At 35.6% G+C, this 27,572-nt stretch overlaps 1 protein-coding gene across 1 annotated transcript in view; it reads left to right on the top strand.

Annotated features, from left to right (window-relative positions):
- The window catches only part of FBN2 (fibrillin 2), a 231,510-nt gene that overhangs the window by 105,969 nt on the left and 97,969 nt on the right, over positions 1–27,572 (top strand). Inside the window, exons 8-14 of the mRNA XM_065873429.1 lie at positions 5,673–5,798; positions 16,465–16,617; positions 18,099–18,332; positions 19,255–19,392; positions 23,233–23,352; positions 24,999–25,124; positions 25,955–26,077. Coding sequence (XP_065729501.1) covers positions 5,673–5,798; positions 16,465–16,617; positions 18,099–18,332; positions 19,255–19,392; positions 23,233–23,352; positions 24,999–25,124; positions 25,955–26,077 — 1,020 coding nt within the window. The remainder of the gene's footprint in view (positions 1–5,672; positions 5,799–16,464; positions 16,618–18,098; positions 18,333–19,254; positions 19,393–23,232; positions 23,353–24,998; positions 25,125–25,954; positions 26,078–27,572) is intronic.

The following is a 27,572-nucleotide window of genomic DNA, read 5'->3' as shown; positions in this document are numbered from 1 at the left end:
ACTCCTCAAATTGATGTATAGATGCAACACAGTCCCCGTCAAAATCCCAACTGGCTTTTTTGCAGAAATTGACAATCTGATCCTAAGGTTCATATGGAAATTTATATGCAAATCATGTATCAGATATGGGACATACATAAAGAACTCTTACAACTCAATTTTAAAAAGACAAATAACTTAATTAAAAACTGGCAAAGTAATTGAATAGATATTACTCCAAAGAAGACATATAAAAGCAATCAATAAGCACGTTAAAGTGTGCTCAACGTTATTAGTCATTAGGGAAATGCAAACCAAGAGTATAATGTGATACCACTTCACATCCTTAAAATAGAAAAGGTAATAATGAGTGTTGGCAGGATGTGGAGAAATTGGAATCCTCATACATTGCAAGTGAGCATGTTAAATATTACAGCTGCTTTGGAAAACAATTTGGCAGTTCCTTAATAAGTTAAATATAGAGTTATCATATGACTCAGCCATTTTACTTCTAGTTGTGCATACCATGTGAGATGAAATCATATGTCCAGAGAAAAGTAGTACTCAAATGTTCATAGCAGCTTTACTCGTAATAGCCAAAAATTGAAAACAATTCAAATATCTATCAACTGATGAATGGATAACTAAAATGTGGTATATCCATACAATAGAATATTATTCAGCAATTAAAGGAATGAAGTTTTGACATTTGCAGCAACATGGTTGAACTTTGAAAACATCATGCTAAGTGAAAGAAGCCAGTCATGAAAGACCTTATATTTTATGGTTCCTTTATATGAAATGTCCAGAATAGGCAAATATATAGATACAGGTTAGCTGTTATAAGTCATAAATCTATTAGTTATGGATTAGCTATTGCCTAGGGCTTAGAGGGAGGTAGGGAGAGTGACTGCTAATGGGGTGGAATTACTTTGGCAGGAATGAAATTGCTCTAAAATTAAATTGTAGTGACAGTTGTACAACCCTGTAAATACCAAAAATTGTTGAATTTTGTACTTTAGGTGGATGACTATATTACCGTGCAATTATTATATTTTGATAAAGCTCTTTATAAAGATACAGTGAAATTCTGAGTGCAATTGATATACATTATCCTTTCAATATCTGAAAAAGGTAAAGCAAACATTACTTTTCCATTACAACTTATTTTATCATTTTGAAAATGCCTGTTGTCCCTATAAAAGCTTGAAATAGCAACTTATTGTATTTAAAATTTAGCCATAAGTTTTCCTAGTTTCAAATAGTATATTAATAAAAATTCAGTGTACATAGAAGAGAAATAATATTTACTTTTTTTCTATACCAAAAGCAAAGTTATATGGAATATGCCAAATACATGTGGTTCCTTGGCATGGGATGGAAAGAAAATATTCTATGAGCACTTTTTTTAAACAAAATTTCTTATTTTATTTGTTCTAAGTTCTCTGTAACATAATTGTTACATGGACTGCTTTTATGTATGACATGTAAATATTGGAATTGACAGAATCTCTAGGGCAATGTTCTTAGAATTCAGTGATATCTGAGATCACACTTAGCACTACTTACCAAATTATTCATTATATTCTGCTTAGAGTAAGAGTTACAGTGAATGTTGTAAATGTTGGTTGACAAATATGAGGTTATGTGGTTTGGCAGTCAGAAATCTGTCAGATGGTTTTGCTTAGATCTACTTTCCTTTAAAAAAAAAAAACCAAAAAAACCCTGTATTCCACTTCTTCAAATTACCAAACACTTTCCAGTCCTTCTTTTTCTTTACCCTCCCATGGCACCCTTAAAGCTCCGTCTTTTTTGACAGAGTTCTTCCTTGCTATCCCGTCATCATACTCTTGCTTTTACCTTCCCTGATTCTTCCTCCCAGTCTCCTGTACTGGCTTCTCTTCCTTTGACTTTCCCTTGGATAGTGGTGATTCTCAGAGTTCCCTCCTTAAATTCAGTTCTTTTCATTTATGTGTCTTCTTTGGAAATCTCATTTATCGCTACAACTTCAAAAGCAATCTGCAGAGTCGATGATAAACCACAAATATACATCTTTACCCCTTACTTTTTTTTACTGAGTTTCAAATTTTTAGGTGAAGAGTTGGAATTTCTGCCTATTTCTCTTCAACATGTCTTGTTCAAAATGTCCCAAACTCAACCAAACCTCAAAATGTGTTCTTCCCTCTGTATCCCATTTCCTGTTAATAGCACTGCCATTAGCTCCCTTCTCAATCAAGCCAGAAGTCTGAGATATTTATCTAGTGGCAAAGTCCTGTTGAATTCTCCCTCTAGAATCTCTTGAATATGAGTTCTCTCCCTCATCATAAAGCTTACTTCAGGCTCTCATCATTTATCACTGGACTATTTATTGTCTATCTACATTAAACACAAGGATTATCTTTCTGAAATATTGATTTGCTTATGAAATGTTCTTGTTTAATTTAAACCTCTTCATAGACACCTTAAATCATTTCAGGAAAAAAGCCAAAGTTCTTGGGAAAGCTCTCATATGGGTTCAGGATTCAGCATATGGCTGACTAGCTAAGCTTATCTTCATCAGTTTCCCAACCGTGTTGGTACACTTTCCATTGTTCAGCTATGCTGTATTTTCAGTTGTATTCACCCATACTGTTTTTGGCTTTTATTTTTGTTTTCATTGTTTCTTATTAGTCTAAAGCTAACTGTATTCCACTTGCAGCAGTAATTAGTTCAGGACTCCAGGCCTAAGTCAATGAGCACATTTTCCTGGCTAGAGGAATCATTCAAAAGAGTTAGCATGTGACTCAGTTCGGGATATTAGGAGAAAAGGGAAGATTTGCTGGGTGCTCCTGGGAAAAAGTTCTCCTCCTCTTAGAAGAGAACCGCTGGAAGAGACACCCTCTCTTCTCCACTAGATGTCCCAGTCAAAGATCTAGCCTAGGACTGCTATAACCATTTTGCTTCCATCAGGGAAGTCAGCCTTAAGGATGACATCAAAGCACAGAGGAGAGATAGGTGAGTAGATGTCAGAGAAGCCGAGCAAGAGACATTGCCTTAAAACAACCCTAAAATCCTTGCCACTTCTGGACTGCCAGATATGCAAGCTATTAAATTTCTGGTTTATGTCAGTTTGGATCAGTTTTTCTATTGCAGACCAAAGCCTCCAAACTAATAAATAAACGTTTTTTAAAAAGTTCAAGGGGAGATGGACAGAAGCATATTAGGTATGCAGAACGTGAATGAAGTGAATTCCCATTAAGACTGCCTTTTCCTGTGAATAGACTTGTCCCTATTAGGCTTACTTGTTTGTACCTACCTAGGCAATGTATGTTTTGTATTTGTGAAGATACTACTTCCAAATCTGATTGTGACGTATGGTCTTGAAAAACTATTATTACAAAAGAGCTAAATGCATGCATCCTTCTTAACATAAATGTCAATGCTAAATTTAAATTGATGAATAAATATTGGATACATCGAAAGGCAGGGTTTTTTGATCAGTAAAAAAACAAAACACCAAATTTTTTAATTATTAAAATTTGAGGGGGAGCCTAGCCCAAAAATAAATGAAAAATATTCCTATTGTTCATATAGAATTCTTAAATACTTTACTGAGAACCTTTTACATATAATTATTTGGAAGCTAACTTTTCAAGGTTCTTACTTAATTCTAAGGAGAATTGTGAAACATGGAGTTTTTGTAAAATAAAATATTTAGCACAAAACCCACAAATTTAATATCATTCCATGTGTTCTTCTATGTTCCAGGGTTATTTTTCTCCACTTAAAAAAGAAAAATGTCAAACATCTTTCAGTTTCTACTCTTTTTGTTGTCAGGAGGCTATTTGGAAGTAGAGCACAAAGAAGTTTTTTATTATGAAAGGAAATGGCTGAAAATAAGAGTAAATGCTTAAATTAAGGACTAAATGAAGATTCCTAATTTTTAAGAATTTGGATCAATCCTGGGCTCCATAAGTGCCTTGACTGTTGTCATAACTTTGGATATAAGAGGATCAGAAGGAAAGTTTTGGTCCTTCACTTTTGTAGTGCTTGCTGCTTTACTGTGTGCTATTCTCTTTTTCTTTTTGTCTTCCTTATCTAGAAGTGATTATCAGTTTATTTGGTGATTAGAGTATAGCTGTTCTAGTTTCCTTTCTCTTCTGAATCCACATTCGGTTTTATTAAGATGCCCTACACTAAGATAGCAACACAGGATGCAGCAGACCCTAATTTTGCACATATGGTTTCATTTTGTTGGATTAAATCTGATGGTAACTCTTTCACCACATTATATGTTTGCTTCTCATGTAACCAATTCATGTTAGAATTCTGAGCTCTCTAGGGGAATTGGTAGATTATGATTTGTACCACTGTGCCTTCAGTGGCTAACTGTTAAGCCTCTAATGAAGATATTATTTCAGAAAAGTCTGAATCTGGTAACTTTTTTATTAAGAACTTTCCAAGAAGACACAGGCATATAGTTATTTCATGATACAGCTTGTAGGCAAGAATGACTTGTCAGTAAACGGCGGGAAAAAAGAATGAATAGAGCAATAGAGGAATTTAAGAAAGGCATTGTCAACCATTCTTTAACTGTGGGGTTTAAAATTTATTTCCTTGTATTTACAATTAGCATATAATTTTCCTTTGCTTTTCATTGATACACTTAAACATATATGTGTGTGTGTATATATATATATCCATCTAAAAAAACTAGAACAAAACTAAAAGCTCAGGTTTACTTTTCAGTAATCATCTATGCTTATGGCTTTTATAATTGTTCCCTGTATTCACTGATCTTTGCTAGCTCTGTTCCTTAAAAAGGACAGCTAACTCCGAGGCCTCTGTGGCTGGATTCTCCTCACAATGGCTCATTTCCTTTTAAATGTATTAACAAGTAGCTTCCAGTGTACGTAATTGTAGCTTTGTTGACTTTCCACCTCTCTCTGCTTATTGAACTAAAAGAAAAGTACATTAAAGCTTATATAAATGGCCAGGTTTTCTGGTTTGGGGACAGTTTAAAAGAAAGCAGACCTTTCATTAATGTGAAAGGGAGTAGACTAGTCCTAACATTGAGTAAACTGAATGGATAAGTGCAGGGAGGCACAATAGGAAAACTGGACACTTCCCAAAGCCACCCAAGTTTGCCCTTTGCCATTTTACTGTATTATTTTAGGTTTGAACTTAATTTCCAGCATGTCAAATATACCGATATTCACATTTAAGTACAAAAACGTATCCTGAAGCCAAATAGAAAAAGAAAAGTGCTTGCCACCCTCCATTGGTTCAAATAATTAATGTGAAAATTAGCTATACATTTTTAAATGTAGTTATTTCATATTTTAAAATATCATCCATGCACGTGTTTTTTTTAAAGTCTCTAGTAGGATAATTCTCTAATTGATGTAGAATGGAAACTAAAACATTTACATCTTTACTTATTTCCAATTTAGATTGCATTTGGGGGAAAAAAAAGGATATAGAGTTTTGCTTTAGTTGGCCTTGTTTTACTGCCATGGGAGTTTACTTTCATCTCAGTTCCCATAGATATGTGTGAGAAATTCTTTAGGGCCTGAAACAAGAGTATCTTCAGGGTTATATGATCTGACCTAATCAACCATGAGTGCTCTCATACTCTTTTTTAAAAATCCCTTTTAAAAGCTAATTATAATGAAGGCCTTTCTCAGTCATCTTCTCCTTCTTCCCCTGATTAGACGTTGATGAGTGCAGCATCATTCCTGGGATATGTGAAACTGGCGAATGTTCCAACACCGTGGGAAGCTATTTTTGCGTTTGTCCACGTGGATATGTAACCTCAACAGATGGCTCTCGGTGCATCGGTAAGCCTTGTAGTTTTGAAGGCACAATACACTGCTTCTTTCTAATGACAGAACAGCCCAAACAGGTACGGAGATGGCAACGATTATAAAACGACTGGGAAAATGCTGGAAGAGTTGTTTAAAATAAACGGTACCACTATTGAGGGACTGATCGACCAGGTGCTCTTTGCAAAAACTTCAGTTTCAGAAGTCATCTGGGTTTGCTTTATGTTGTCAAAGCCATTTCTGAAATGAAGAAAGATTTCCTCAAGACACTGCTCTTGCCAAGTGTTACAGACACAAAGGCATGAGAAAGATTTTTTTAAAGTCTACTTTGGGAGACAAAATGTAGTAATTAAGTGTTCTGTCATTGCTATGAATCATGAATGTAGTGTCTTATTTACTTAGCATGTGTTTATTCTAGTGAAAATAGTTATTACAAAAAAGAAATCGATACCTTTAATTTTGTTTTAAGCATATTTTAATTAAAGGCATATATATTTTCATGTTCTCTTTTGTTTAGAAAGATAAAACAGTCATGTGTAGGTTGTCTATTTTTGAACAAGCCTTAGACTTTAAGAGCACTAAAGATTCATACAGTACAGGAATTAGGGAAATTAAAGCAGCACCCAAAGATGGGAGTTGCTTAGTTTGCTGGAGGATGACCGTCTGGGCAATGACCGTCTCCCATCCCCACTGGGAGGGTGTGTGAGCAACTAACTTCCAGGAACATTGTAAATCCAAAGGATGTCCAAGTGAACTGGGTTGAAGAGAGGAAATAACAGAGGGTTCAGGATGTAAGCTAGAAGTCCTAGGCCACCAGTAAAAAGTCTTGAATTCACTGGATAAAATGTGTTGATATGCCAAACACTATGCTATGGCCGTGCAACAGCAAACATGAGAAATGGAGATCCTGCCTTCAGAATACTATGGTGTCATCGTAAATAGTAATAGAAAAGTAGCAGTAGCAGTCAAAGAAGCAGCTATGGTAGTGGTAGTAAAATTGACAGCTGCCATTTATGAAATACATACCACGTGTAAGGCACTGGACACCTGTATCACCTTATTATCACATAGTGGTGGGGCCTTGGGTAAGCTACTGACCTGTCTATACTTCAGTTTCTTCTAGTAAATGTTCAATAAAATATTTCTTATTACTTCTGTTATTATCATTAGGGGAAGGAGGAGGTATAGGAGAATGAAGATGTACTCCTTAAAGTAGCCCTGTGTGATAGGCATAATTATTCTGATTTATAGATGAAGGAATTGAGGTTTAGAGAGGTAAAGTGACTTACATGATGTTCCAGGGCTGCCAAATGGAGCCACGATTTGAATCCAGATCTCTCTGCACCTGTGTTACTATGGTTCTACACTGTCTCCTGGTTCTACACTGTCTCCTTATCTGCTTTAAGGTGACAGAGACCCTGTGCCTAGATATCAAGGTCTCCAGCATGAGTGGTTTCTCTACCACCACGCTGACAGTCTGCTTTGAAAAGTACAATGTCCATTTGGAGCCTCCCTTTCCCGTTGGAGTATTATGAGATTTGAATGACAATTATTTGTTCTTCACGAATGAATCCGAGTTCTATCTTACACTAGGTAAAACATTATAGAGGCGTTAAGTCTATAAAACTGAGCAAATTAACTGTTTTTAGGGTCAGTGTTACCAGTTGGCTCACTGCATAGTAAGTCTGATTCATTTAACATAGTTTAACAGAATTGAATATTAGTAGAACTACCTATACTTGGCTTAATTTTCTTAAACTGTATAGGAAAAGAATGTGCATATACATACACATATATATGCAGTCATCAGCTTGAAATAGGCATGAACTCAACTCTGTTGGAAAAATGTCAGTTTGGGAGTCATTGTTGAACATCACTGGCTGGATGCCATAGACCTTGACTTAAGGAAACTTATATTCTAGAAATGGCTAGAAGAAATGTGGCTGGAGACATAAGTGAGGTTATCACCATGAAGTTCTGAAAACGCCAAATAAGATGTATGTATTTTATTTGGTAGACAATGTGGAGTAATTGAAGGCCTTTGGGAATGAATTGTACAACTAGACCAACTAGTAAGAAGAAAGAATTTGCCATAACAAATTGTTAGTGTTTTATATCAGATTTCTAAGTTGTTTCTTTCTCCCTCATTTCTTAAGTTTCTAAGTCTTTCTTTAGTCAACACATGCTCATTTTTTTGCATTGAAAAGGAAGCATATTTTTCATCATATTCAGATGATCAAGATGCCCAGTGATTTTCTGAGGTTGTTTTCTTCAATGTCAGATATTTGGTTTACCATTAAATCATGGTAAACTCTATCTCTTGCTTCTTTATATAAAGTTCTCAGCCTTTACTGGACTTTCAAAGCCCTTTAGAGCCTGACCCAGCCTGTATTCAGGACTCGTCTCTAACCACTTATACCTCACACTCACGTTTCTCTTATTGCAGTACATGAGCACACTGCCCACAGTACTTCCTCTGCCTGAAGCATCTTGATTTCCCCCTTCTATGCTTGTTAAAACCCACCTCATCCTTTAAGTACCCACTTAGATATCACATTTCTTTATAGCCATCCCTGCTTAGCCCACATTTTCTTGTCAGGCAAAATCAATCCGCCCTTCCTATAATATTTTTTATTTCCTTCATTTCTGGGTTTATCACAGTGTCACAGGTATTTGTGCTTTACTCATTGGCCAGACTCTGAGCTCCGTTAGGTCCTGCCTTATGCAGCTTTCTGTCCCCTGTGCCTTATGTAGTCCCTTCCTTAGAAGTTTGGGCTCAGTAAGTCTTTTCTGAATGAATAGGCAAACCAGCAAATGAATGAATGAGATGACATTGAATGTAAGAATTTAATGTTGGTAATAACTGCTTTGCATCATTTGGCATTCTGCTGGACATGATATGACGGCACTGAGTTACAGTCCCCAATGCTCAGAAGGTGAGAAAGCCTGCTTGAGCTCCAGAGACCTGAGGCACAGTGAGTTCTTTGCTAACCATGAGTTCCCATTCATTTCAGTATCAATATCCTGACCCAGGAATAGAGGAAAGCCCCTAAGGAGGGGAGAATGACGTTCCAAAATTGCAAAACCAATGTTAAAATTAAGTAATAAGCAGCTTAAAAATTTTTTGAATAACTATGTTTCATTTGGAATAAGTATGTGTTTTCCACATATGAAAAAAATAAATCTAGCATTTTAATATGTAAGAGATCTTTGGTTTTGATTTTTAAAAATTTGAGTCTGTATTTTCTTAGATGGAATTTATTTATGATTGAATTATATATGTCATAAATATTTCCATGCTGTTTATTTTGTAACCACATGTATGCTAACAATAATGAGTTGGATGAACTCAAAGCTTTTTCTTAAGTAAGAAACTGCATGTTATCTGCACCTTTATTTTAAGAGTGGCACATGCTGAATGCTGCCCTAATCCCTTATTCTAGTTAATCAAAACATCTTGAATCTATACAACATTATAAAGCATCAATAAACTGCCTTTTTCTTTCATGTGTAGGAAATAGCTTTATATGGCAGGAGAGTTTAGCGGGGCATTTTAATTATAAATGAGGATAGTTTTCCCATTTCATTTTATGCTAAATATAAAAATCAAATCTTAATTTGATTTTATCTCCTGTTTTCCATCAAGTTTTAAAAAATATACTGGAAACAGCTCTCCTTTTTAACAAAGAGTACTAACATATGTCATTTCGAAAAAGAGTCCACCCATACCTAATATTTTTTTTCTTAGAAGCATTCTTAATAGCACAACTTAATGACCCTTATATCATTTAGTAATTCAATGTCATTATAATATTCATGGCATTATTAATACCTAATTTCCACGTTGCAGTAGAGGCAAGAAGAGTGACTGGCAGTCAGCAAGTCAGTAATGATTGACAAGCAGCCGTGAGCAAATTCTGTATGCAGGTTAATGTGCCAGCTACTGTCGTGCACACAGAACTAGCAGGGACCCTATTTGGGGGACTGGAAAGTGATAGTCAGCAGCAAGTGAAGTTCAGAAAATGAAAGTAAGCATTTAGAAGTCCTTAAGGTAATATGATGTTGCCACAATATCCTTGTGCATTTCCTTGAGCTTTACAAAAGTTTCAGTGCACAGTATTGCCATGGAGTATTCTTGAGAAAACAAAACCTGAAAACATAATGTGAAAAGTAGTAACGTAAGAGAAAGTTTGAGGCAGTGGGTCGTTAATTGCTAAATAATTTCTTAGCCAATAAGTGCTGTAAGTCCAAAAGAAAGTCCTGATTATTATAGTTAAAATTCTCAAGGAAGTGAGCACTGATAGAGACTTTGAAAGATGGATGACAGCTAAACAAAGGAATAAGACTGCACTGAGCGAAGAGAAAGGTGTCAGCAGCCGTACAGATGCTGAAAGTGAGGGGGCTTGGAGACAGTGAGGAGAGCTTGTCTGGGAAAGAGAGCTGAGTGAGAAAGTAGTTGGAGACAAAACAGGAAAGATGGGTTAAGATGAAGACTCTTGTTGAGGCTCGTTAACTGCCATGGTAAGAAGTTGCAGGTTGATCCTGAGGATGCTGGAGCCCATCAAGAATTTTGAGCAGCACAGAGACAAAAGACAATGAGGGAAGACTGTTTAAGCGAAATGAGGAAGATCTTCTGACAGTGATGGTCAGGATATGCTGTCCTTGTGCAGCACTCTGTGTGATGATGGGTGTTGATTACATGTGTGTGCGTGCGTTTGCAACAAATGCTTGAAGGATAAACCAAAACTCCTAAAAATGTTTAACTAATGGAGGAAGGGAGACAGGGATGAAACAGTATACTGTATAGTGTTCGAGTTTTAACCCCAAAATCATATAAAAGGCGACTGGTGGAACAGGGGTAGTAATTTTAACTAGAAAGAATGTCCTAGAAAGAGGAGGTTAGACAATGAGGAAGACAAACTTCACTATTTTAAAGGAAGAAGTAAATCTAGGAGCCACAGTCGTTCTCTTTCTTTCATTGTTCCTAGTTCTAGTTGGTCTTGTATGATAGAAACACAAAAGCAACATGAAAGTGTTTTAGGAATAGCAAGACTCTGCAGAATTAATCAAGTGGAACTCAGGTTGGCGCCAGACTCTCAGCGAGACAAGTGCTGGTCTCCAGTATGAGGGGCTGATGTCTGAGACAATGGTTTCTATGTACTGAACACCTACTATCGCTAGTCTTCTGACCTGAGCTAACCTCATCAGGGTTTTCTGGCTGACCCCTTCATTTTTAATAAGCAAAGCTCATTCAACAGGAGACGTATTTTTTTTCAAGGTAAGCCCCACCTCCATCTTTTACCAAGTTTTCATCAGATTGTATAATTAACTGTTAGTTCACGTAAATCAAGTTTAGACTAAATGTCAAGCCATGAAACAAACTCTGATAAGAGTACCATTATTTTGTTTCAAGATAGGTTTATATTTTAATCAGAGGAGACGGATTGCTTCCTCTTCCTCAGTGTGGGTTTAAATAAGACTTGATGTAAATCTTCTGGGAGTGTAGCGAGGGTGATAGGAGATTATTAGAGGACTAGACATGTTTTGTTACTTATGACATATCAATTCTACAGTTAAGTATATACCAGGCATTAGAAGGATTTGTCCTAATGCTGTAATAAATATGCTTCTTCTGCCTTTTTCCCTAATAATTCCCTATTTCAAGGGATGATGTGCCTAGACAACTCTTAGTTAGTTCTATAGGGTGCCCCTTTTAATTCTTCCATATGGCACACTTCCAACACAGTACTTTCTAAGCACCATGCAATTCAGATATGCAAAGGAAAGGACCTAACTTTCAGCCACTGTCTTCCTTTTGAAATGTATTTTTGGAGAGACCTGAATTGTGAGACATCACACTACATGTGTCTGTATCTCATCCTGATCTGTTTTTGATGCAAAGGATTGGAAGTAGATTGTTTACCTCCTTGATGTTATTAGAAGAGACTAATTATAGAATTTATGGAAAAAAGTTATGATTTACTTTCGAATCTTCTCTTTCTGCCCCTCCACCTTCTCAACAATGCCATGGTTTCCTCCAACACATCTTATAAGACTGAGTAGAGGTTTCCAAACTGTGTAGGACAGAAGTTAATTATGTTTATTGAATTTGAAGACCCCCTCTTTAATATCAAAAATGTTTTCAGATCCACACATGACGATAACCCAATACCTTTGAGAAAATACATAATGAAAAAAACTACTGGATGTTCAGTAATAATTTTAAATGAATTTGTATTTTATTAGTCACAATGGAATCTCCATCAGTAGGAACCATAGTAGTGCCTGTATATTATGAGGCATTTTCATTTGCATTGCAGTGTCCAGTGTAAGTATAAATTTGTGGAGCCCTCACAATAACATTGCAGACTCCCAAAATCTGAGACTGGTACAGATTCCTGATGAGCCCCTACTCATTTTTTTTACATATCACCTTATTTTCAGTATGGTATTGTATTTGACACGAGTTGTTTAGAAGTGTAAGGAGTTTACCTGGTTTGCAAATCTTCCATGTTGGCTTGAAAAAGTTTTGTGTTTTCTCCAGTTGTTGGATAGATATGAGATCAAACTTGTTAACTGTACTGTTCAAATTTTCTCTTGAGCTGCTAGATTTTATCTACTGTGTCTATCAGTTACTGAAAGAGTTGTATAAATGTTCCACCTTGGTAGTAGATTTCTCAGTTTCTCCATGTGGCCCTTTAAGCTTTTGTTTTATGTATTTTGATGCTATGTTATAAGGTGATGAATGTTTAAAAGTATTATATTTTCCTGGTGAATTGAACCATTTTTTGATGTATATTGATTCTCTAAAGTTTTTTTTCTTTTCTTCTTGGTCTGTTTCTAAATATTTTCCCTTGGTTCATTTTATTTCATATTATTTGGCGTCACATTTTGTGAGTTGGAGAGGAAGGTTTAAATATATGCCATTTGGATATGTTTCCTGTCAATCTTTTGTTTCCTTTTGTCTTAAATGTGCTTCTTTAAACAGCCTAAATCTAAATTTTGGGGGGCATAGTCTTAAAATCTTTGTCTTTTAAATTGAGATTTAAATTTATTTGTGTTTATTACAGTAACTGATATATTTGTTTTTATTTCTATTATCTTCTTTTTTGCTTCCCATTTATCTTGCTTTTTTGTTACTTTCTCTTTCTTGCTTTCTTTTGGATTTATTCAGGCTTCCTGCCCTCCATTCTTCCACACCCCATTCTTTTTCCTCTATTGTTTAGAAATACGTAGTTTATTTCTTTGGTTTTAGTGGTTATCCTAGCTGTTTGAAGATGCATATGTGACTTAAAGCCTAGAATTAATCTGTATTTTTACCCACATCTAAATAATAAAAGAATATTAGAATGGTTAGACTTTGATCTCCCCCTTCCAATTTAAAAAATTCTTGTCAATTGTCACTCCCTTGTTTGCAACAAATTAATCATTATTATTATTGTTTGATATTTTAGTACTTGTCCATGTATCTAAAAATATTTTCCCTGTTTATTCCTTCATACATTTCAAACCTTCCATTGGAATTATTTTCCTTTTTACCTAAAACACCTATTCTAAAATTTCCTTTAGCAAGAAACTTTTGGTAGAAAATTGTCTCTGTTTGTGTTTTCCTGAAAATGAACTTAATTTCCCTTTGGTTTCTTGGGGTACAGAATTTTAGGTTGACAGTTATCACAGCAGACAGAAGATACTATTCCATTGTGTTCTAGCATCCACTGGTGCTATTAAGAAGTCAGTGATTGACTTAAATATCATTCCTTAGCCGATAATCTGTCTTTTCTTCCTAGCTGTTTTTAAGATCTTCACCTTTTCTTGGTTGTTCTTCAGTTTCACAGTGATATGGATAGCTGTGGATTTCTTTTTATTTTTCCTGCTTTGGATTTATTGGACTTCCTAGATCTGAGGTTGTCTTGCAACATCATTAGCAAGTTGTAAACTAGTATTTGTTGACTATTGCCTTCCCACAACTGTCTGCGTATGACACTTTCTAGTACTCTTATTAGATGCAAATTACCTTTTCACCCTCACCTGCATACTTCTTAACTTCTTCTCAACATTTTCCATCTCTGACTCTCTGAACAACACTGAAATAATATATTCAGCTATATCTTCCTGCTCAGTAATTCTCTTTTCATCTATGTGCAATACACTGCTTAATATAGTCACTAAGCATTTTATTTCAGTTATGATCATTTCATTTATAGAAGTTTCATTAAAGTCTTTTACGTCTTTTCTTTCATTGTTTATGGGCTTGTTTTTACTGTTCCCATTTTTAGATTTTTAATTGCCTTAAACAGATTAAAGATTATTTCATTATTAATTAATATTTAATGAATCATCATTAATTAAAAACAATGATTTTCAGAATTGGTTTGACCATTCCAGTATCTGAAACCTGCTGTTTATTCAGCTAGTTTTTGTTCATTGAGCCTTGTCTCTCTGTGCGTTATTTACTTACTTATTTAGTTACTTTGCTGTTAGCTACTCCTTTTTTCCTAGAACTTTATCTATGGGAATTCTTTGAGACCTATGTCAGTATTAAGTCCTCAATTGTACTGATTTTTGCGAGTTACTTGGAATATCCCTACCTGGAGACCTCTTTATGTTATATTCTTCCTTTGAAGTTTTTCAGGACACAAACTTAATGTTTTGACATCAGAGCTGTCTGTGTAAAAAGAGCTTTTGGTTTCAGATTTTTAGGAAGAATCTTTTTTTCCCTCCACCCAGCACTGAGGTATAAACAGGCAAGTCTCTTAGCTGCCTTCCTCTACATTAGCCACATAACAAGGATATAGCTGTTTGGGACTCCTACTTTATGAGGGAGTTTCCTATTACATTTTGCATTAACGAGGTGAATCTGGGCTTTTATATCTTAGGCTCTAACCCCTTGTGAAATTATCAGAGTTGAAAATCAAAATCTCCAGAGTTTTGCAGAAACCCTAAAGCGAAAGCTAGGTGTGATCTTACCTTCTAAGATTCCTGTCTTCACTTCATTTTGAGACTCTGTTTTTTTCCTTCTTTGATGTCAGCAAGATGATGTATATTTTAAAATAATTTCTCATATTTTATCCAGGGTGTTTCAATTGGGAGAGACACTCAGGGTAGCTAATACACCATTCTCCTGGAAACAGAACATATATTGTTTTATTTAATTCTCCCATCAGCCCTGTTCCATAAAGAAGAAAAGATATGTAACAGAGTCAACAGTAATAATATTTTGATGTAAACCTAGGTATCCTGACTCAAAGCCATGACTCTTCTTCTTTTTTTTTTTTTCCCAAGTCTTATGGTACAGCCTCCTCCTTACAGAGCCTTGAAGAGATCAATACAGTCAATCTACCATGTAGCCCTGAATGTGTTTTGTAACAGTGATTACTGTAAAGAGCTTAGGACTTTCTTATCTTAATTTACATCCTATTCTTGAGGAGTGTAGCAATCAAGTAAATCTAGGAATATGATACTGTGGGTTCCTGGAATGAATATCCTAAAAACTATTTTCCTGGATCATTCTTGGGAGTAGAAACCTCTCTGTGAAATTATTCCCAGTGACAGCCTATCCAAGCCCAGCTTGTAACGTTTATGAAATGTCTGCAGTGCCTTTAAGTATGCACGCATACATCACATTTAGTACTTTGCTCTTGGGCATACTGGGTTTCTTTTGGGAAATGGAAGGCATTCTGATTCTTACATGGAGTACCTTCAAACCAATTCTTTAACAATAGCGTAGAAGCAACCTGAGGTATACTTTGGACCATTCGAGGAAATAATATATTTATTTTAAACTCAATATCTAGTGTAAAAAATTTAGGCCTTCCCTATTAATAGCATTATTTGTAATTAATGGTTTCATCTTCATCAGTGACATGCAGCTCCTGTTTGTTGTGGTACATCTTTCTTCTTGTCACAGACAAAACTTCTTGGAAGCATCTGGATAAAAGTTAAACAATATATAGTGAAACTAGACTTACATTTTTTTGACTCTCTGAATAAAATCTGAAAGTCCTTCCCTCATGGTCTGTAGGGCTGTGCATGCTCTTGCCTTCTGTATGCCTCTGAGCTCAGGGTCTTCCACCCCCATTATGCCTGCTCTTCTCCAGTCACATGGGTTCCTCATTTTTCACATATGTCAAGCACATCTCCTTCTTTCTCTTTGAACTGCCCTTCTTTCAGGTACCTGTGTGGCTCATGCTCTCATCTTATTAAAGTCTCTTCTCAGATGTCTCAAAGGAGCTGTTCTGCTCAACCTTTCTAAAATAGCACCTGCGTCAGGTGCTATTACTGGGTAACAAATAACCACAAAACTCTCAGTAGCGAACAGCAGTACATGTCTGCAGGTTGGCTGGGTGACTAATTGACCAGTCTAGGCTGAGTCTGGGTTGTCGCTTTCCTTCAAGCTCTGGGTCTGTCTGGGTGTGGCTTCTCACTGCAGTGTTGGCTCATATCTGCTTCACGTCTTTCATTTTTGTATGCCTGGGATATGGCATGGCATAGGTGCTCAGTGAATATTTGCTTGGTAAATAAGTAAAGGAATGAATAAATGTGATAGAAATTAAACGAATGAGTAGATATAATAGAAATTAAGTAAAATAATTCCCTTCGCTTAGCATCTCCTAACGTGAAATAATTGATGTGAACTCCAGGTAATTCTGTCATGTCTTCTATTTAATTTTCATATGTTCAGATCAGAGAACAGGCACATGTTTCTCCGGCCTGGTGAATGGTCGCTGTGCACAAGAGCTTCCGGGCAGAATGACAAAAATGCAATGCTGCTGTGAGCCCGGCCGCTGCTGGGGTGTTGGAACCATTCCTGAAGCCTGTCCCATCAGAGGCTCTGGTGAGCTGCTGGCTGCTAGTTCCTCAGGACAGACAGTGTTAGGAAAATTAGTAACAATAATGTACTTTAGTGTTTCCCTTAAAGACAAGTCATGTTTGCATTCCTATTAGTGTCTTCAATATGACTTGGGTGTTTTTTGTGAGGGTTAGGGTGGCATTGGTTATTGGGATCAGTTTTTATTATATCCATTTTGTTAATATTAGAAAAACTCCTAAAAACTGATCATTACTTGACTTTAAGCAAGAATTTTTAATAATTATCTGGAATGTCAGTATTTCAGTTCAGTTTTAAAACCTCCTAATCTTCTATTTGAAGCTTGAATAACAAATTTTGGCCTTCACTTATACTTTATTTCAGGAATGCCCTTAGCTTATAGTGTCCCATTCCTTAAAGATATGTCCTCTCTTTTCTAATGACCTTAAAAATTAAGAATACAAGGGTAGGAGGATACCTCTCATTCACTTTGCTATATTAACTGCTGTATACCTGAAGCTATACTGGGAAATTAAGATGAATGAGAAGTAGTTCCTCTTGTTAATATAATATGCATAGTACAGTACAATTAGTGTTTATCACATAAAGGTATGTTGATAATATGTTGTTATCTTCATGTTATATTATAAATACTATGAAAAATAATAACACTTTTTGAAATATGCTTATAAAGATATGTATGTCTGTGTACTATTATGGAGAAAAAAATTAAGGCACATTCTTCCTAAATCTCTAAGCCATGAAATTCCAAAATTGAATAGTAAAAATTTTTAAAAAGCAGAGTTAATGCATAGTATATAATTTTGGAAACTCATCGTTCCGCTAGTAGTATATGATAGTAATGTCAATACTCAAACAATTGCTTGAGCTAAATAGTTTTCACTTCTTCTTATATAGTGCCCTAATTCTGAGTTAAGGAAATAAGGCAATCACTATATTCTTGCTTCTTTTCCCTCAGCTTTGATACTTGGACAGATAATGAGCAGATTTAAAAGTTTACTAAATACTGTCTTCTGTTAAAAATCCACATTAGAAAAAAATTATTCTGAAGCCATATTAATCCCTTAAAGAGAAGAGAAGAGGTAGGAAAAATGTGTAGGTACAATACTGATGGAGATTTAAGTAAAACCAAACATACAGAATGAATTACTTAAAGGTTTAATTTTCATCCATTCAAGTAAATTTCTTGCATTTACAGTTATATCTGGAATTTTATGAGTTGCACTTAGGGACATAAAATCAAAATGTGTAGATAATTGTTTGGTTATGCAGCTCAGTTAAAATATGGTATACATATTTTAATTTTTTCTGAAACATCTGTATCTTTTTCTGCCACTGCTAGCATTGAAAATGTTTATTAAGATAATAACTTACTTATTCATATCATCAAGTGAGGATAACCTAAAATGATTATTACAGTACACAAATTGCCTTTATTATGCAGAAATCCATTCAGTTGTGGTTAACTGAACTTTCTTCTCTTTTAGAGGAATATCGCAGACTTTGCATGGATGGACTTCCAATAGGAGGGATTCCAGGGAGTGCTGGTTCCAGACCTGGAGGCACTGGGGGGAGTGGCTTTGCTCCAAGTGGCAATGGCAATGGCTATGGCCCAGGAGGGACAGGCTTCATTCCCATTCCTGGAGGCAATGGCTTTTCTCCTGGCGTTGGGGGAGCCGGTGTAGGGGCTGGGGGACAGGGGCCCATCATCACTGGACTAAGTGAGTGTTCACTTTGTGCATAGACTCTTTGGTTTTCCACCTTAAATAATTTTATAATATCTAACTTTTTTTCCAAAGTATGTTTGTGTCTGTGTGTGTGTGCAGAAACTTATTTCAAGGTCTAAAACATAATATAGTAAAACAGAATCTTAGGAAAGTATTATTTTTATGCTCCATAAACTTTCTAAATTGGAGAAAAGAATGAGTGACCCAGGTTCTCTTTGAAAATAGAGATGAGAGCGTGATAATATTCCAAGTCCAGATGACACCATTAAAGATCACGTGTTTTGGTTCCAGTGTATTTCATTTGGCTGCTTGCAGCTGCCCTGATCATACAACCTTTGAATTGTTTTCCAGAACCATTTCTCAACTGAGATAAACTGAATAAATCTTGCTCTGTGCCTATACAAATATTATAATGAAATATCTTTCTTTTCTTCGCCCTTTTTTGTTGAATAACTTAAGAAATTGAGAACTGCCAGAATTGGCATTGGTGTGCTTGACATTTCAGTTCATTCTTTTTAAAATAACTGCTCTTGCTAATAATATTTAATGATGTCCTACAGTGTTATGTTTATTCTTTTTGGCATATTGCCTATTTACTATATCTGAATATTCAACTACAAAAAAAAAGAAATGGAAAGTATTCAAATGTACAGTAGAACATTCCTGAAATTTTAAAAAGACACCATTATGGGCAAAGTTTCCAGATGTATATTAACAAGTGCAAGTTACAGCCATGTGTCTCAAGAATAGTTTTTAGATTCTCAACGTTAAAGTTTTAATAAAATATAGAATAATTTGGGCTTTTGATATGTACACCTAAATAATATACTATTATATATCCTCTTAAAAATCGACTTTAAGAAAAGCAATCCATGTTGGAATGATGAAATATCATTTGTGTTCTAATTTTCCTTAGCTATTCTGAACCAGACAATAGATATATGTAAGCACCATGCTAATCTCTGTTTAAACGGACGCTGCATACCTACTGTTTCTAGCTACCGATGTGAATGCAACATGGGTTACAAGCAGGATGCAAATGGGGATTGCATAGGTAAGCTCATGCTTCTTTAATTCTTAGTTTTCTAATAGCTTTTAGACTACAGGAACGAGTTGGGCTGAATATGATTTTTAAAAAGTCTTTTGAAGTAAAGCTAATTTCCAAATGGGCTCTCCTGTGTGCATGCTCTTCCATGTGCTCCCTTAACCTACTGCTGAGCTGGACCACTTCAAGACTCCCCTTCCCTTTCTGGTCCTAAATGTTGTGATTTCTGTCTCTGCTTCCCCCTTTCCTTCCTTCTTAGCCGAACAACACTGGATATACGGTGGCATCATTAACATGCAAGAGAAGGTGGAGATTGGGAGGAAGCGGTTGATGAGTCTCTTTTTGAGCATGTTGAGTTTTAGGTGTCTCTGGTACTTAATTATAGAGGTCTCAAGCTAAGAGGAGTGTTCAGGACTAGAGTTAGAGATTTAGTAGTCAGTAACATAGAGGTGTTTATTAGAACCATGAGGGTGAATATTGTCAGCCGGGCTGAACAACAGGAAGAGTAAAAAGATAACAGGAGTAGTGCAGCTGGAACCCTGTGTACCAGCAACATTAGTAATGTTGGAGAGCTGGCAAAATAATCTGAAAATACATGTCACTGAAGCCTTGAAACGGTATGCTTTCAAGAGAAAAGGAGTGTCAAGTGTTAAGTGCAGCAAAAAAATCAAATACAGTGAGGACAAAACCACTGTTGTATTTGGCAATGAAGAGAGTTTTGATGATCTTTTAAGGGTAGTTTTAGGACCATGGGGATTGAACCATTTTGAGGTTATTCTTTTATTTATTCCTCTTATTAGCAAATAATCATGTATGTGTTTTGTAATTAGCATAACCCTAAATACCAGATTTGGGTTCAGGTCTTCTGTTATAAAATATAGATGAGAGGCCAGGAACAGAGACAGGTAGTATCACAATTTTCCCAAGTAAAATTGAAAACATCTAAGTGCACTATGACTATGAAAAAAATGAAAGCCAAATATAGTGCTTTGGAAAAATCAGTCATTCTAAACTGTGTACAGAGACACAAGATCAGAATGATTAAATAAAGCTTAGCCCAGGGTCCCTATATACAGGTGCACAGGTTTTGCACCGCCCAACTGTAGAGGGTACCATTCACATAATCTAAATAAATAGCACACCCCAGGGTTGTGCAGGGTATAACCATATACATCCGTCCTGCCTTAGCACATACTACTTGGTGCTTGTTTAAGTGATAGACCACGTGGTTATTTTTGGAACACCAGGACATACTGATATATTTATTCTACTTATATGACTTAAGAATGATTTTACTGCCAGAAAATATGATTATAAGTATACAACATACAAAACATCCCCTCTTTCACATACATAAGCAGTTACAATCTATCAAACTGAAATTTGATTGACTATTTTTGTTTTGCTATTAATATTTGCTCTTCATGTATCACTGCATGATTCATCAACCAACAAATAAAAATAGGCCATAAGCTTAATATTTTCTGTAAAAATTATCCAAAGACCTCCATTTAGTTCATGTTAGCACCCAGGTGAGTTTTTAACTCAAATCATTCTATTTTGGAATAGTAAGAAATAATTTGTTTCTGTTGAGCAAAGGTAATCTTACAGCCCTTGAAAATTAAAAGTGTTTTCTAAGTTGGAATATAAAGTACTTTTCAAGGGTAGACATTTCTTACCACAGTAGTATCTGAGAATTTAACCATTTTGATAATCAGTGTTTCTCAATTACTTCATTTATTTTAGGAGTTTAAAATCCTTATGAATTTTGCTTAAAAATATTCAGTCCTCAGTGAAAACAGAGGAAGGAATCAAAGTGTACAGACTGTAATATTTAAATTCTGTTCCTCTATACAAGGCAAAACAAAGGTGATCATTTGGAGGTAATAGGCATTGAGACTCAGAGTAAAGGAAAAGCATGAAATATACATTTCAGAATGTGGCAGTGGTCTTTTGTGATTAGCCTAAAACTTAAAATCTTAAAATAATCCTGGGAAACAAAACAAACAAAAAAACAAATGGGATTTTAAAATCACATGGAATTGTGAAGTCACTAATAGTTCTTGGTGACTGTTTGCACTTCCGAAGAAGAAATAAATAAGTGAACTACTATATCTTCTCCGTGTGCTGTAACCTTGGTGAGGTCCCTAAGGGGCTAAGGAAACAGAAATGAATCAGGGCTGTAAATGGCAAAATAACTGGCAGAACTGTCATAGCAATGAGGGACCTTGGGAACAGGTTCTCAAGGGGAGAAAAAGGTCCTGAAAAGTGACCCTGCTTCCCAGAAGGTTTACCTAAAAAGAGGGGGTTGGGTGCATGGTCTCTCATGTTCTTCACTAGAACAGAGCTTTACAATGATGCTTCTAGAATGGTACATCTATGACACCTTTCTAATCGTTGCATTTCGATGTTGGGTACACAGAGAATTTAAGGGATCTTCAGCATTGCCTAGTGAAGGTAATGTTGCCAGTTGGACAGACCATTAGTTATGCTTGATATGCTTGTTAATGCTCTAAGCTCTGTCTTTTCTCATATTGCTTCATTCCTTTGGCTCAGTGAATTGATTTTATCAACCAAAAGCGCAAATGTGAGTCTTAATGGGCTGAAGGCATCTTTGGATGAATTGAAAAAGTATTTAATCTTGTTTTCCTTTGTCGTTTTTATTTGCTATGAGATTCTTTTTTTCCTCCTTTACCAGAGAGGGTTTAATTGCATTCAGCCTGAGTGTATATATCAGTGAAGCTGGTGAGTTTGGTAGAGTACAGTTCCTCTTTTGAGAACATCTGTGAAAGGAGTAATCTGTCTATTAAAATGGTAAACCTGTGAATTGACTTTATTGTTGTATTCTCCAATTTAGCTGAAATTGTATATGTTAATGGCTTCTCATGTATATGAAATGGCAAGTCACTATGCGTGACTAAAAACCAGTCAGCCAGGTTTTTAATTCTCCAGCATTCAAAATAATAATTAGTGGGCATTGCTGAAAGAAGATGAATTAAACTTTTTCTAACACTGGCAAACTTGATTTCTCTGGGATTTGACTAATCTTCACTGTCTAGTCAGTTGTTTGGTTGTGCAGTCCTTGAATTCTGTGATGGGTTTGCATTTAATCAAGGCTTAGAGAACCTGAAGGAAAGCAGTGATGTTTCTCACACTTGGGACCAGAACTAGTATTTGCATAAAACTCGGTTTCATACAAAAAAAATGCCTGTGCCAATTTTAAGATCCTAAAGAAACCAGAAGCTACTGAATGTAATAGACTTTGTTTTACTTAATTTCCATTTTTTTACCCCATCCTTTGTTTTTTACTTCAAAATATTATCCAAGCCTTGATGCATAGTTACATATATATAGTTGAGTTCACAAAAAAGTTAACAAAAAATTCCATAATTTGTCTCTTTTTTAAAACTAGTAGAAGTGTCAACACGTAATATAAATGTATATCTTTAAAAATCTTTAATTATCTTCTAACTCTGTACTAAGCTTTAAAGAGGCTATTAACTTGCCCAGATTACTTAGATAATGAGCATTTTCTAGCGTATTGGAACTCGTGGCTGTGTCTTTCCCAAGTCCATGGTTTTAATCATTGTGCATTACTCAAATTGAAAAGTTTTTATTTCTTGATTAAAGCAAATTCCCTTGTACTCTCCAATAGGTGTTATTTTTGTAAATCTCCAGACTGGCCTCTGTAGTTGAAGAAAGGAATTTTTATTCATTTATAAATACTCTGATATTTAGACTATTACCACTGACTGGCCTTCTCTCAAATTTGGGAGGCCTAAATGTACTTTAAACAAACATTTCTAGAAATGGAGTGAAGTCTATAATGGTTTCTTTTGCTACTCACAGATGTTGATGAATGCACATCGAATCCCTGCACTAATGGAGATTGTGTTAACACACCTGGATCCTATTATTGTAAATGTCATGCTGGATTCCAGAGGACTCCCACCAAGCAAGCATGCATTGGTAAGGCAGTTTGCTTTCACATATGATGATGTTCCATGAAATATAGTGACCCAGGCTGTTGGGGTTAAAAGTGAATATTAAAATAAGACATGGAATGAAATAAATGCTGTTACATTATTATAGATTTACTTTATGCTACCCTCAAAGTGCTCTCTTCAAACATAAACACTTTTTGCATGTGTAACACAGGCAATGTGGTATCTGGCTTCACAAAAAAAATTCGGTTTCTCTTCCTTCCCTAGATCACAGCTTCCTTTCTCCAAGTAACATCAGTAGCATTACTGCTCTCTGATTAACGGAGCTTACGATTTAGTCGTTTTCAACTTCTGTTTCTTTGAACCTCACATATAGTCGGACACCAAATCTAACCTGCTCTTTAGTCACAGTTTCCTTGCTATGCCCACCATCCTCGTCCAAACCTCTCCCTCACTACTGATTCATCCCAGAATTCTTTTAGCAGATGACTCTGCTTGTCTTCTTTTTCATTTCCTATTCATCCCCTGGCAGTTACTTGAATCACTTTATTCCAGCAATTTTTTTTTTTTTTTAAACTGCAGGTCTCGGTGCCTTGTTCTTATTAATTAATTTATTTATTTTTGCTGTGTTGGGTCTTCGTTTCTGTGCGAGGGCTTTCTCTAGTTGTGGCAAGCGGGGTCCACTCTTCATCGCGGTGCGCGGACCTCTCACTATCGTGGCCTCTCTTGTTGTGGAGCACAGGCTCCAGACGCGCAGGCTCAGTAGTTGTGGCTCACGGGCCCAGTTGCTCCGCAGCACGTAGGATCCTCCCAGACCAGGGCTCGAACCCATGTCCCCTGCATTAGCAGGCAGACTCTCAACCACTGCGCCACCAGGGAAGCCCTATTCCAGCAATTTTTGTCATGTAGCTCTTAATCCAGATATTCTGCAGTTACTTCACTCTTACTCAACTCCTTGCTGACTTCTTTAAAATTAATTTTTATTGGAGTATAGTTGATTTACAATGCTATGTTAGTTTCTGCTGTACAGCAAATCAGTGAATCAGTTATATATATACATATATCCACTCTTTTTTTAGATTCTTTTCCCATGTAGGTCATTACACATTATTGAGTAGAGTTCCTTGTGCTATACAGTAGGTTCTTACTACTTATCTATTTTATATATAGTAGTGTGTATATGTCAATCCCAATCTCCCAATTTATGCCTCCCCCTGCTTTCCCCCTTGGTAACCATCAGTTTGTTTTCTACACCTGTGACTCTGTTTCTGTTTTGTAAATAAGTTCATTTGTGCCGTATATTTTTTTGGAACCCACATATAAGCGATATCACTTGCTCTGACTTTTAGGTCTTCAACCACTATGTCAGAAGCAGCTGCACCGGTAATTCCAGCTGCACCGTCCACCCTCTCCTACATTCACTGCACATCCATTTCATTTTTCTCTTTCTTTCCCTCTTCAGCTATTATAAGTGAGGGCTATAAAATTGCATAAACCTACGTATCCAAGAAAAAAGCTGGTGAGAAATGAAAATTTTGCTGAAGAAGCAACATGATCTTGAATATTACATGTAAAAATAAACTAGATATTTAAAATTACATTTATTGTTTTATTGTCTTTATCTATAATTATTTTAAAAGACTAATATTTGGCTATTGTTAATTTTCCCAGACATTGATGAATGCATCCAGAATGGGGTTCTTTGTAAGAATGGTCGATGTGTGAACACAGATGGAAGTTTCCAGTGCATTTGCAATGCTGGCTTTGAATTAACTACAGATGGAAAAAACTGTGTTGGTATGGAAATTGCCTGCTCCCTTGCAAAATATTTTTTAAAGGATATACATTTTTATTTATATATTCTATTTTCATGAAAGCTCACACAACACATATGTGAGCGTTGTTCAGATGACTTAGGTAAAATATAAATACATTTAACATAAGACTATTAAAGTGAAGGGACAGGTTTTTGGGAAATGTCATAACAAATGAATAATTTACTACTTCTGGAAATTTTCTGTGTGGCATATGTTTAATTGTAAGTAGCAGTTGTTCTTTGTAATTATTAGCACCTACTGTATTTTGAATGTCGGGGTTATAACACTGACAAAATAGAAAAGGCCCACCTCCAATCTGGGGAAGCATAAAAATGTTTGACATATGTGATAATCAAACCTCTAAATTTTGGTCCTGGTGATGTCTAACAGTGTAGTAAATATCAGTACTCCACAGAAATATTCTATTTGCACAGCAACGTGTATTTCACCAACTAATGAAAGTCCAGATCATTTCACTTGCAGTGAGGTTGTCATTGCTTTATTCTCTCATACAATATAAACATCCCCTGAAATCATATTAACTTTTTTGGTAATCAAAATAAAACACTACTCATGTGGTTTTAATAGAAACTAAGCACAAAGTTTCCTTAATTCTTTTTCTTTATGTCCCTTACACTAAAGGCCCTTCATGTTTTTACACTATTTGCCCTCAGTCAGTTGGCATTCATAAGAAAAAAAATCCATGACCACATGGCTCATTTATGCAGTAGAATATGACTAGTGATTGTAGAAAGAGGGGGAACTGGTTTCCTCAAGGCCAGTGGTGTAAGTCACATTCTCCTTCGGCAGATCATGATGAATGTACAACTACCAACATGTGTTTGAATGGGATGTGTATTAATGAAGATGGCAGCTTCAAGTGCATCTGCAAACCAGGATTTGTCTTGGCTCCAAATGGGCGTTACTGCACTGGTATGTATGGCTTTGAGATAGGAAAGTAACCATGATTGAAACCATCTTTTTTATTTGACTCAATCATGCAAGAATTACTTCAGTTTCTTTATGTGGATTTTGTATTATTCACATCTCTTACTAATTCAGTACGGCAGGTGTCTGGAGTTTCCTAGAAAAACATACATTGTGGTTTATGGAACACTAATATCTTTACAAAAATAATAATGGCATAGGAAGAATTAAGGGAATGACAGATTGGTTCTAGCAAGTCTGGAAAAGACAATATAGAAATAATTTCTGTCTACTCTTTGCCTCAATAAAAAAGAGGAAGAAAAAAATCTTGTGTTCGCAGAACTAGATTTTCCACTGTCATTCATTACTGGTTTTGCATTATATCTTTTCCATAAGCTAATCCACGGATCATTTGTTACTATATCATTACCTAAAAATCTTACATTGATTTCATGTAGAAGTAATTTGAATATTCCTAGCAATTGTTTTGTTTATAAAACCCTTTTGAAGGCCAAGCTCTAGCGATAACTTTAGGAAGCAAAATATATGACTCTTGGAAATAAATAAGACTGTATTATGTTTATACTCACAATTGGAATTTAGTAAGATGGAACAAATTTTGCAGTTTTTACTTAAAAACAAGTTATTTACAGTTTTCTTCTTTTAGACAAAATTAACTCCATGAATGCTTTCTGCCTTCAATTATACAAACTTATCTGAATACCAAATAATACTCATAACCAATCCCTGTAATTTCAGTGAAATTCTGGAGACAGTAGAGAGTGAAAAATCAAGACTCATTCTTGTATTTCTGAATAAAAGTAGTTTCTCGACTATTCAGGAAAGGGGAGTTCAGTATTACATAGAAATATTGTAGCTTTGCTGATTGATCTCATGCATGGGATGTCATCTCAAGTTTAGCTGACTTGGATTAATCACAGGGTATGAGATTAGCATTCCGTTCCAGTGTGTAGCATGACATTACAGCATGTAACATTTTAGCAGTTTTTAAGAAGCTTAAGTACACATATAAAGATCACCTAAATTTCACCAGTTCCTGCTTTATTGAACTTTCTGTTAATTTTTTAATTACAAATGCTGTAATCCATAAATTTTGAAATGCTCATGATTTGGCAGCCCCGTGTTTGGAAGGCTGTTTCCCTTTTGGGGGGAAACCATTTAATGGTGGGTTACAGTTCATAAATTCAAGCAATTGAATTGAAAATTACAAGGGAGACCCCAAATTATTTTGTTATTATGAACTAATTGAATTAAAATTAAAACAGCATCTTAGTTAGAATTTTATGTGTGTGTAGCTAAAAGTTAAATACAAACACTGACCTCAGTCTGAAGAATTTGTTTCACTTAACTAATTTGAGTTAAACATCTTTAATATTAAGCTGAATTGCCAAATAAATAATGAAAAATGAATTTGTGAGACTCTTCTAAGTGGTAAAATGAGGCAACTTTCACTCAGTCTTTCTGAAAAATACGTTTGAAA

Source organism: Phocoena phocoena, chromosome 3 (genome assembly GCF_963924675.1).
Source record: "Phocoena phocoena chromosome 3, mPhoPho1.1, whole genome shotgun sequence".
NCBI classification, from domain to species: Eukaryota; Metazoa; Chordata; class Mammalia; order Artiodactyla; family Phocoenidae; genus Phocoena; species Phocoena phocoena.
Note: the sequence above shows the minus strand (reverse complement) of the source record. Positions and strands in the feature narration are given on the sequence as shown.